At 40.6% G+C, this 10,388-nt stretch overlaps 1 protein-coding gene across 1 annotated transcript; it reads left to right on the forward strand.

Moving 5' to 3' along the window:
- Nucleotides 1–1,881: 1,881 nt before the first annotated feature.
- ero1a (endoplasmic reticulum oxidoreductase 1 alpha) lies at nucleotides 1,882–10,144 on the forward strand. The gene is made up of 15 exons (XM_041043440.1): nucleotides 1,882–2,164; nucleotides 3,782–3,901; nucleotides 4,000–4,083; nucleotides 4,372–4,413; nucleotides 4,639–4,715; nucleotides 5,534–5,607; nucleotides 6,049–6,169; nucleotides 6,415–6,467; nucleotides 6,571–6,597; nucleotides 6,702–6,794; nucleotides 7,060–7,306; nucleotides 7,419–7,488; nucleotides 7,628–7,714; nucleotides 8,118–8,254; nucleotides 8,519–10,144. Exons 1-15 carry the CDS (start codon nucleotides 2,093–2,095, stop codon nucleotides 8,577–8,579), a joined length of 1,365 nt encoding a protein of 454 aa, XP_040899374.1. The 5' UTR covers nucleotides 1,882–2,092; the 3' UTR covers nucleotides 8,580–10,144.
- The last annotated feature ends 244 nt before the right edge of the window (nucleotides 10,145–10,388 follow it).

Genomic DNA, 10,388 nt, shown 5'->3' on the forward strand with positions numbered 1-10,388 from the left:
GGAGCATTACGTCAGGGGCTTGGCAGCGCGAGGAAGCACCAAAATAGAGAGAGAGGGGGAGAGGGGGAGAGAGAAGGAAGGAGAGCGAGGGGGAGAAAGGGGGGAGCAGGGAAGCAGAGAGTGAAAGAGGGGGAGAGAAAGGGAGAGGGAGGGAGGACAGATGGAGGAGAGAGAGGGGGGAGTTGGATGACTCCATTAATTTCACTTTCTGCTTCTTTATACTTCACAGAGTTGGAATCTGACTCAGGACATTTACTGAAGTTTTACACTCCAGGTTCAGCTTCCAGCTTCTTTAGTATCTTAATTTCATGTGACTCTAAACTTCTTCACTACATTTTGTGCATTTATTAAATACTGTACACATACTTCAGACTTCACGCTGTCATTTTATTTATTTACCCGTTCCACATGTCACATCCCATCTTTGCTCATCACTTCCACATTTTCCGTACACCTCACTTCTTTTGGCCACTGCGCTGATTGATTCTGTTCTGTGTCCCCTGCAGTCCTGGGCACAGAAATCTGGAACCATGGTGAATGTTTGATGAATGGCTGTATGTTTACATTAATCTGAATTCCACTCTCACTGAGAGGCAGAGAGCTGAGCAGAGCAGTGGAGGATGGGATTTTTTTTTAAAGTTTAATTTGAACACAAAAACTCATCTTTCAGCGAGTCTCGTTTGAGTTTGTGTGCCAGTGCCCCTGTTCTCCCTGTTTGAAGATGTTCTGGCTCACGGTGGATTTGTTCATCCACAGAGTGAATTCCCTCCAGCAGAGGGAGCCTCAGTCTTCAAACATCTTCAAAATCTGCCATGTGAAGGAAACACATGATGTAATGTTTGATAAGATTTCCAACAAAAAAACCCCAAAAGGCAGAAGACAGCAGAGGAAATGGATGATAACTGAATTAAAATCATATGAATCCCTGTCACAGAAATAAAAGTCAGGCCACAGTGGATGCTGTGTGTGCAGCACTTCCTGTTTTAACATGGACAGAGACACAGATTCAAAGAAGGGGGCATGTTTGGGAAATTATTAAAAATGTGTGTTAGTTTTTGCATCTCTTTGAGGTAATTTTGTGTCTCCGTGGTCATTGTGCGTCTCTTTGTGGTCATTTTGGATTCATTTCTTTGTCTCCTCCTTGTTTTACTGACTTCCAAAACAGACTTGTACAGTAGATTAAGGCATTTCAGTCACATTTGTATTTTATGTGGTATTTTTTCATAATAAACCTTTGACTGAGCACACTGACACATTATCTGGCAGGTTGCAGATAGTGTTGCTGTTATTACTGAGATAAAAATCATCCTCTTGCCTGTAAATGCCCAAACTCCCTCAGAAACACTTCATTTCAGTTCATTTGAGCAGTCTGTCCCTTTATGTGTAAACGGAAATAAACGAGTGTCCTGTGGCTCCACCGTGTGGCTGATCTTTGGTATCACATTAGCTCACTGCTCATAAACATATTAACATTTAAATATCATTTTTGAATAAAGGGTGAAAATGAACAAAGTTTTATTATCAGCACGTTTGCGGATTTTTATTTTCTTAACATTTTATAGAATTACTGACGTTATCCATAAAAAAATGAACATAGTCTGGAACATACTTGATTGTTTTACTGTATAAAATCTATGTAATATTAAATTGAAAACATATTTGTGGACATTCTTGTGATTTTCATACATCCAGCTGAAGCCTATAATAGTCTATTGAATGGAGAAATGATTCCATCCTGTATTTGCTGTCGGTTTCATTCGGACTGTTTTGTGAGCGAACAGGAAGAAAAAAAGCGCTTCCAGTTTAAAAAATAAATAAATAAAAGCCTTTTATTATTCACAGTTTAGATGTGAAAATGCTGTGAGGCCTGACCATCTATCTGAGGCTGATTTCCTGTGATTTCAGCTGCTGATCAATTTGTCACGTATCGCACGTAGAGGATTGAAATGAGGAAATATCAGGAAGCAAAAGTTCACATCCGATCGCCGCCTCCTCTCCGCTGACTGAAGAGCTGAAGCTCTCCTCACACATACGTGCAGAGTGTGTTCGTCCGGTTCTCAAACGGAGGTCTGCGTTTAGAAGAGAGGTCGTCATGAAGCTGGTGGTCTTCCTGCTGCTCCTCCTCCAGGTGTCCGGGTCTGCCGACAGCAGGTGTTTCTGTCAGGTGAGCGACCGCCACTGACTGAACCAGACTCTGAAACACACCTCATCTTTGTTTTCTTTATCTAAATTCAGTAATCTGCTCGTACTTCACTCGTGTTTAAAAAAAAAAGTGACACTTGCTTTTTAAAGGTGTGTTTGGCCTGTGACAGGTGACAGATGCATATTATGGGAAACTGTTGTTGCTGCAGAAGAAGAAACCAGATGGAGAAAACTGATGATTTGTTCTCAAGTAGTGACTTTAGGTATAAACACTCATCCAGCAAACACAGACCAGCATCAGCTTTCACTGATGTGGAGTCAGGCTTCAGGCCACTGAACATCTGTCAGCTCAGAGTTCCCTCTCCTTTCAGCTCTTTAGCTGCCAAATGTCCTCCAGCTGGTCTCTGACTGTGTCTCCATGCTGTGTGGTGCTGGGCAGGTAGAGGACAGTGTCTGTCTGTCACTGCTTTTTTACAGCTGTCTGCTGCTGCTGCTGAGAACTGATTGATTAGTGTGGTTTTGACATTTTATAATATTGGTTGTTATAGTTTCACTGGAGGATCAGAGGGAGGACGAGTCCATCTCTGCCTTTGAATCTGTTGAATAACGTCTTCTTTGGTTCCTTAGGGAGTTTTCAGAGTCGTCTCAGAATGTCATGTTTTTGATAATATGACTGTGTGACCAGCTGTGGGTGTGGAGTGAAATATGCAGGATTCAGTTTTTTTAGACAGCTTGACTCATACTAGAGAATAACCGTCAGGATATCTTGGCCTGTGTTACTTCATTTGTCATCTCTTTTCTAAAATAAATCTGTCGTAAGCCCCTCTCCTATTACGATGGTAAAGTCATTGTCTTTTTACCATTTAATGTTCTTTAATTTTTCTTACAGCATCTTGGGTGAGTGCGTTTTCCACAGCCCTTCATCCACTGTGGTTTTGACCCGCTCACTTTATACCTGCTTGTTTATTTCCTAATCTCCAGCTCTCTGAAAGAAGTGTTTTTTAATCAACACAAGAAGTTAAAATAGTCCATGTCCAAGTCTCATGTCCAAAATGGAAATACTCATCATAACCTTAAAGGGAAACATATAATACAGAAAATTCAAATTTCGAATGAGGACAGATACAAAAGGGAATTTGTTTACCTTATCCCCCTATGTTCTTTCTCTGTGCACCTGTCTACCAGGTGTGCAAGAATCAACAGAACTCCATTTGACAGGATACAGCACAGAGGGTGTAGGAGCCTAAACATCACTTTTGTTGCTCATATGTTTAAAATGTTTAGTTAGGTCATTCATGTTGCCTTGTAAGATTTGGGAGGTATGTTGTGGCTTCTTTAATAACTGTGTGTACTTTTAATACGTAGGGATCTGGGTGGGTGTGGTTACCTGGGCATGTGAGTGGGTCAGGCAAGCATGGAGTGGAGCCACACAGTTTTTTATTTGACCTCTCTCTATCTTTATTTCCCATTCTCTGTTTTATCTTTCTCAGTTTGGACAACTTTGTTCCGGTGATTGTTTTATTTCTATTTTTGTGAAGTAAACAGTTTAACTAAAGCAAGGGCAGGGATCCTGTGGAGTTTTTTTTGTTTTGTTATGGTTATAACGGATTAAGATGGTTTTGTTTTCCACCTCACTTAGGTCACAGGTGACCTGGACGACTGCACTTGTGATGTGGAGACAGTCGATGGCTTCAACAACGACCAGCTGTTCCCCAAACTTCAAACTCTTCTGGAGTCTGACTACTTCAGGTTCTATAAGGTGAGGTGAACTGGTGGACAGCACACACAAACACACAAACACACAAATGTACACACAGACAAGACACACTGATGTGTTGGGGACTTGATCCTTCGCAGGTGAACCTGAATAAGCCGTGTCCATTTTGGACGGTCAACAGTCACTGTGGTCTGAGGGACTGCGCTGTGCAGCCCTGCTCTCCTGTGAGTACCTTTCACCTGAGTAGCAGAAATAGTAGTAGTTGCAGTACAAAGAGTACCCACACACTGGACTCACAGATCTCTTTGTGATGTTAGTGGTCACTAAGCTACATACTGTATATCCCAGATTTTCTCATTTGCTGGGGGGAAACCTAAATCACTGATAAGCTAAGAGGGAGCTGTGAGTCCACTCTGCAGGTCCTCTTTGTGCTGTTCACCCTCTGATCTACCTGCAGTAAACAAACCAATCACCTGAATTCATGGCTGACTGACTAAAACTGTCCGTCACAGAACGAGGTGCCAGAGGGGCTGAGATCATCCTCGCACAACAAGGTGAGTCAAAACACACACACACACACACAAAGTAAAAAAAAATATATTTAACATGCAGCCAGAAAGACGTACATATGCTGTGAGCTAGCACATTGTACCCCCTCCATTAACATGTGTGATATAATGATGGCACTTGAACTGATTTGGGGATTATAGCAAATAATTTCTAATCCAATGGAGTGTGTGTGTATGTGTGTGTGTGTGTGTGTGTGTGTGTGTATTCAGTATTCGGCAGAAGCAAACGAGCAGCTGGATGAATGTGAGAAGGTGCAGCATCTCGGAGCTGTGGATGTTTCTCTAAGGTGAGTCTCTTCGGTCCAGATGACACAACATCACTGCGCAAACATTAAAGTCAGAGCAGACGTTAAGAAAACTCAGCTCACTTTATAATAACTGAGTATAACTGAGAAAAGAGATCAGTAAACATTTATGTGGACTGTTTCCTTTTGGAGAGAGACGCTTCAACATGATTCCTCAGAGTATTTGAACTGGAAATTACATATTTATATAATTATATCTAAAACAACGTACATGCTTAATTTCAACACCACATCGTGCTTATGTTCTTTTACTATATTGCTAATTGTGTGTCAGCAGCAGTTGTGATATGTGGATCCTTAAATATTTTGCACTGATCAAATCAGGAGAAATAGAGATTTTAAACAACAAAACATTATCAAGGTTGTGTGAAGACTGAGTCCAGTACAGACCAAAACAAACCTGTAGTCTCTCCAAAGCCAGTGTTTGGTTTGTCCATTCTGGGCTCCTGTAGAAACATGGTGGTGCAACATGGCGGGCTCCCTCTGTAGATGTGAAAGACTCATTCCAACGAAAACACAATGATTCTTAGTTTCAGGTGATTATACGCTAATGAAAACATCATTATGATCATTATGTTTCTGCCAACAGATCCCTCTAAATCCTACAAACAGGTCCTTTAATAAACTTCAGGTTGTTGAGGTTGTTTATCATTATTTTAGTCTTTAACGCTCTGCCTTCATTGAATTGATATAATAAAAGTAAACAACCAGAACAAGCAGGGAAAAGGAATCAGAAACAGTTTACAGTTAAAGAGCTGAGGTCGAACTGAATCAACACACTGCTCTGTTTTCTTTTCCAGTGACGAGACCAGAGAGGCTCTGCTCAGCTGGAGCAAACACGATGACGAGGCCGAACGCTTCTGTGTGGTTGACGGTACTGATCAGTCCATCAGCTGAGTGAATGAATGAATGAATGAATGAAGAAACAAAAATTAGCTTTCATGTATTTCGATTTTGTTTTGGATCTATGAACAGATAGAATACATACTTTTTTTTAGGAAATTATTATTAAGAAGCATAAGGTTAAGAAGGAACAAACATAATGTAAGAAATAATGATTATAAAAAGTATGGGGTATTGTTAGGTAATGTAATGGAACACCTAAATGCCTTCGCATTTAGATTTTTCTACACTTTTACAAGTCGTCCTTTACATCCAACTTTGGTGGCTAAACATAACGCGATGCACACGTGTCTCCTGATTCTTATCCTTCACAACTTTTACTTCTATCTCCCGCGGTTCAGATCAAACATGGCCGACTAAAAGGTGCCACAGCGAGTGACTCTCTGCTGACAAAAGTGTTTCTGTTTCCCAGACGAGGAGTCACCGGACTCCCAGTATGTCGACCTGCTGCTGAACCCGGAGCGCTTCACGGGCTACAGAGGACCTGAGGCCTGGCAGATCTGGAACAGCATCTACGAGGAAAACTGCTTCAAGTAAACACTCAGACAAACACGCAATATAAAAACAGTCAGAGCTCAGATTAGTGGATGACTCTAACTTTAGAATTTGACTTTTTATAAGATACATTAGATGTTATATATAAATAATATTTGTGCTTATGTAAAACACTTAAATAAAACACTGAAATAACACTTTCATGCAGACGATACAGTTTTATTTTCAGTAGTTTTCTCACAGTAGCAGCCAACAACCCTTCCCCTTTATTCCTCCCTCACAGACCTTATACTGTCAAGCGACCACTAATTCCCAGCTCCAGGTCTGGAGGCGAAGGTGAGACGTGTTTACTTGGCATTGCACCATGATTCACTTCATTTGGATTTTACCTTTTTTTTTGTTTCTGAGTGTTTGACAACAACTTTGTGTTTATTTACAGAGACGACCTTCTACAGCTGGCTGGAAGGTGAGCTGACGTTTCACCTGAAGATGACTGACACTGAGAGAAAAGCTTGATGAGTTGTTTAGTGTTTTTTGTTTTTGGTCACCTCTCTGTTCCTGCTCTCTCAGGTCAGTGTGTGGAGAAGAGAGCTTTCTACCGCCTCATCTCGGGCCTCCATTCCAGCATTAACATACACCTGAGCGCCAGATACCTGCTGGAAGGTAAGACTCAATGAACACCTGCACAAACCTTCACTGACTCATTCACACTTTTTTTTTTTTACTGGATTTGATAAAAGGCTTAAAATGAACTTCCCTCTCACTTTTATTGTTTCAGGCTGTTTTTTTTCTAAAGTTTTTACGGTAGAAAATTGAAAGCTGCTCTTATAACTTACGTGTTTCTTTTTTAGTACAAATCAGCTGCTGTCGTCTTCTTGTTCCAGTCCTAAAACTTCCCCTCTGCCTGTTAATGCTCTTATATTTTCAGACAGCTGGTTTCAGAAGAAGTGGGGTCATAACGTTTCGGAGTTCAGACAGCGCTTCGACTCGGAGCTGACGGCCGGCGAGGGGCCGAAGAGGCTCCGCAACCTCTACTTCCTGTACCTGATAGAGCTGCGAGCGCTGGCCAAAGTCCTGCCATTCTTCCAGCAGCCGTCCTTCAGGCTGTACACCGGCAGACCCGAGGAGGACCAGAAACACAAAGAGCTGCTGCTGCAGATCCTGCAGCTGGCCAGGTCAGTCTGAGAGCTGATACTGAGTCCAGAGCGGGGCTGTTATTAGGATGCACGTGCTGCTCTTTCATATTCAGTGTAAAACCTGACAGCTTGTCCGTGTTCACTCTTCCAGATCTTTCCCGCTGCACTTTGATGAGACTTCTCTTTTTGCTGGTGACGAAAAGGAAGCAGCCAAACTGAAGGTCGGCGGCCATTTAAAACTGCTGAGTGTGAAACCGCAACACATACACTCTGCTCTTGCCTCTGTCTTAAACCAATTTTAACATATTTCTTTGGCTGTCGCGGTGACGTGTGTGTTTTCCTCTGCTGTGTTTACACCAGGAGGACATCAGACTGGCCTTCCTGAACATCTCCAGGATCATGGACTGCGTGGGCTGCTTCAAATGTCGACTGTGGGGGAAACTGCAGGTGAGTTGGGAGACGTCATCGGGCAAAGCCGTTTAAATAGTTTCACAACGGTTCCAGACAAAGTCAAGTTAATCCAGTTTTATTTAAATAGACCAAAATCACAAATTTGTCTCAGGGGGGTTTACACAATATGTGACAGCACAGTAAATAGTGTTTTCTTTATTAGGCCGACTATCTATTACCTCATTTTTTATTTACTTAAATGATTATATAAGTTTCGTTCTTGCGGTAATGTCACTGCTCAGCTGAAAACTCCCTGAAATAATCCGCTCAACACGGCGGAAAAAACACTGTGGAGGAAAATATACTTGATCTTTAGCTGAAAACAAATATCCTGAGCTGTTTGTGCAGCCGCATTGTGATTTGCTCTTTGTTTTGATATCTGTCTCTCTCTTGTCATCAGACTCAGGGATTAGGCACAGCGCTTAAGATTTTGTTTTCAGAGCGACAGATTGAAGCTCTGCCCACTTCAAGCGACCGACGACCCAGTTTCCAGCTCAGCCGGCAGGAGATCGTCTCTCTCCTCAATGCCTTCGGAAGGTGAGAGCCTCTCACGGTCATATGACCATTTATACCATCTGTGAAAAAGCTTGTTTAATTTGGTCCCCAGAGACCCACAAAGGTCGTAGCAGAGAAGCAGAGTTTTTTTTCCTTTTGCTTTTGAGTTTGTCACTGTTGTGTTTTGGCTCAACTCTTTCTTCTCCTTGTAGAAGAAGAAGAAAGCTTTAATTTCTGTTCGTGTTTTTTTTTTGTGTAACACGTGTTCACGCCTCCAGAGATAACTGTTCTTGAAATGTCCCGCAGGATTTCCACAAGCATCCGAGAGCTGAAGAACTTCAGATCGCTGCTGGCAGAGGAGCGGTGACCATCAACTCTTCTGATGTAAAACCTGATCTGTTGTGGCTGAAGAAAGGGCCTGTATTTATCAAAATACAAACTTACAGTTTATTACAGTTTATTATCAAGTGAAAAATAAAAGAAATTCTTCACTTTAATTCACAGACTTAAGAATAAAACCTGTTTATCAAACCTTTGACTTAGAAGTGCTGTTGAAAGCTGCAGAGGTCTGTGAAGTTGGTTCAGAGTAGATCCTCAATGACTGCAGCACAGACAGAGCCGAACACCGAACACGCCTGTTTTCTGTCTGATAATAATACAAATAGAAATGAAAACATAATAATAATAATAACTGTCCAAACATCTTCATTGCCTGCACTTGTCAGTGTGGCTCTAAATTCTCCTTCTTCCTGTGACGTACCTCGTTGAACCACAGCAGAATTTTGTTTCCATTTCAGCAAATTTCCTGTTATTTCATCCTTATTTATTGTACAATATAAATATAGTATTTCAAGAGGTTTAAATATTTCACACAAATAAGAAATTGCATACAGGATGTTCTTACAAAATAACAAACCACTGCATAACTGTAAGGATTTTTTTTTTTAAGAATTTAGAATAAATTCTTCTTATTTAGAATATGGCAGATTTAGGGTCAGTCTTTATATTTGATTGGTTATTTCTTCTTTTCAATCATGTGATCAATCCTGTGATCAGCTGAGAGTTGCTGTTAAATGTGACTTTTGCTCTTGACAGTAATTCGGACGAAGTCACTTGATAAACGTGCCTCGTTGCTCGAACTGTTTCAGCCTGAATTTGCCTCTTTGCCTCTCATTTGATAAACACAGGCCCAGATTTCATCAGCTGAGCAGAGTCTGTTTATTTTTCTGCATTTTTTTCTTGAATTAACAAGTCACTCCTCTTCCAGGTGCCTGCTACTGTTTTGTTTTTGTTGTGTAATAATTGCAGCTATAAGAAAAGACCAGAGATTGTAAATTCAGAGAATATAAATAAGATTTTAGACCTTGATCTTTAACTGAAAAGCTTTTTTGACTGAAATAATTTCTGATAATGTTCCTGCCTGAACTGAAACCTATTTTACCTGATCAGACATTTTACTGTACAGCGGCCTGTTGTTTTTGTGATTCTGTTGCTGTCCTGAGGATGGCGCTGTTTGCATAGAAAACTGATTTTATTTAATGAACTTGGCAAAATCCAAATGCTTTGGAAAGTTTTCTGGAAAAATTTAATATAGACTAGAGACATAGTGTGTGGAGGTGAACAACTGTTTCCAGGTGAAAATAATATATTTTTATCATAAAGTTTCTTAAGACCACTGTTATGTGAGAGCTAGAGGCTGGGTTTGTGTTTGTGTGTGTGTGTGTGTGTGTGTGTGTGTGTGTGTGTGTGCCTGTGTGATAATCAGCATTAAATAACAATGACACTTGTTTGTTGTGAAACTGTGTAAATTGTATGAGCCCATCAATAAAGATCAGAAATAACATGGAAAACTTAATATGAAGGTGTTTCAGGGCAGAGAAGGTGGAAAAAGGATGGAGGATTTGGCCTGTTAAATACATTTATTTTAAAATAAATAAGTGTGCTTGGGTTGGTATCAAGCTTCTTTATGTTCAGTCGCTCTTAAAGAGTTATAAAGACAAGACCAAAAAAATAATAAAAAAAATCCACAAACATGCACATCATATATTTACATTCATATACTGCAAACATACGTGGACTTACACATAATATAAAAACCAAAGACAATAAAACACCAAAGAGCTTAAGTCAAATTTCGTCTCTTCTTGATTAAATATCACATGTTGTGTAAACACTT

Source organism: Toxotes jaculatrix, chromosome 1 (assembly GCF_017976425.1).
Source record: "Toxotes jaculatrix isolate fToxJac2 chromosome 1, fToxJac2.pri, whole genome shotgun sequence".
Classification (NCBI taxonomy): Eukaryota; Metazoa; Chordata; class Actinopteri; family Toxotidae; genus Toxotes; species Toxotes jaculatrix.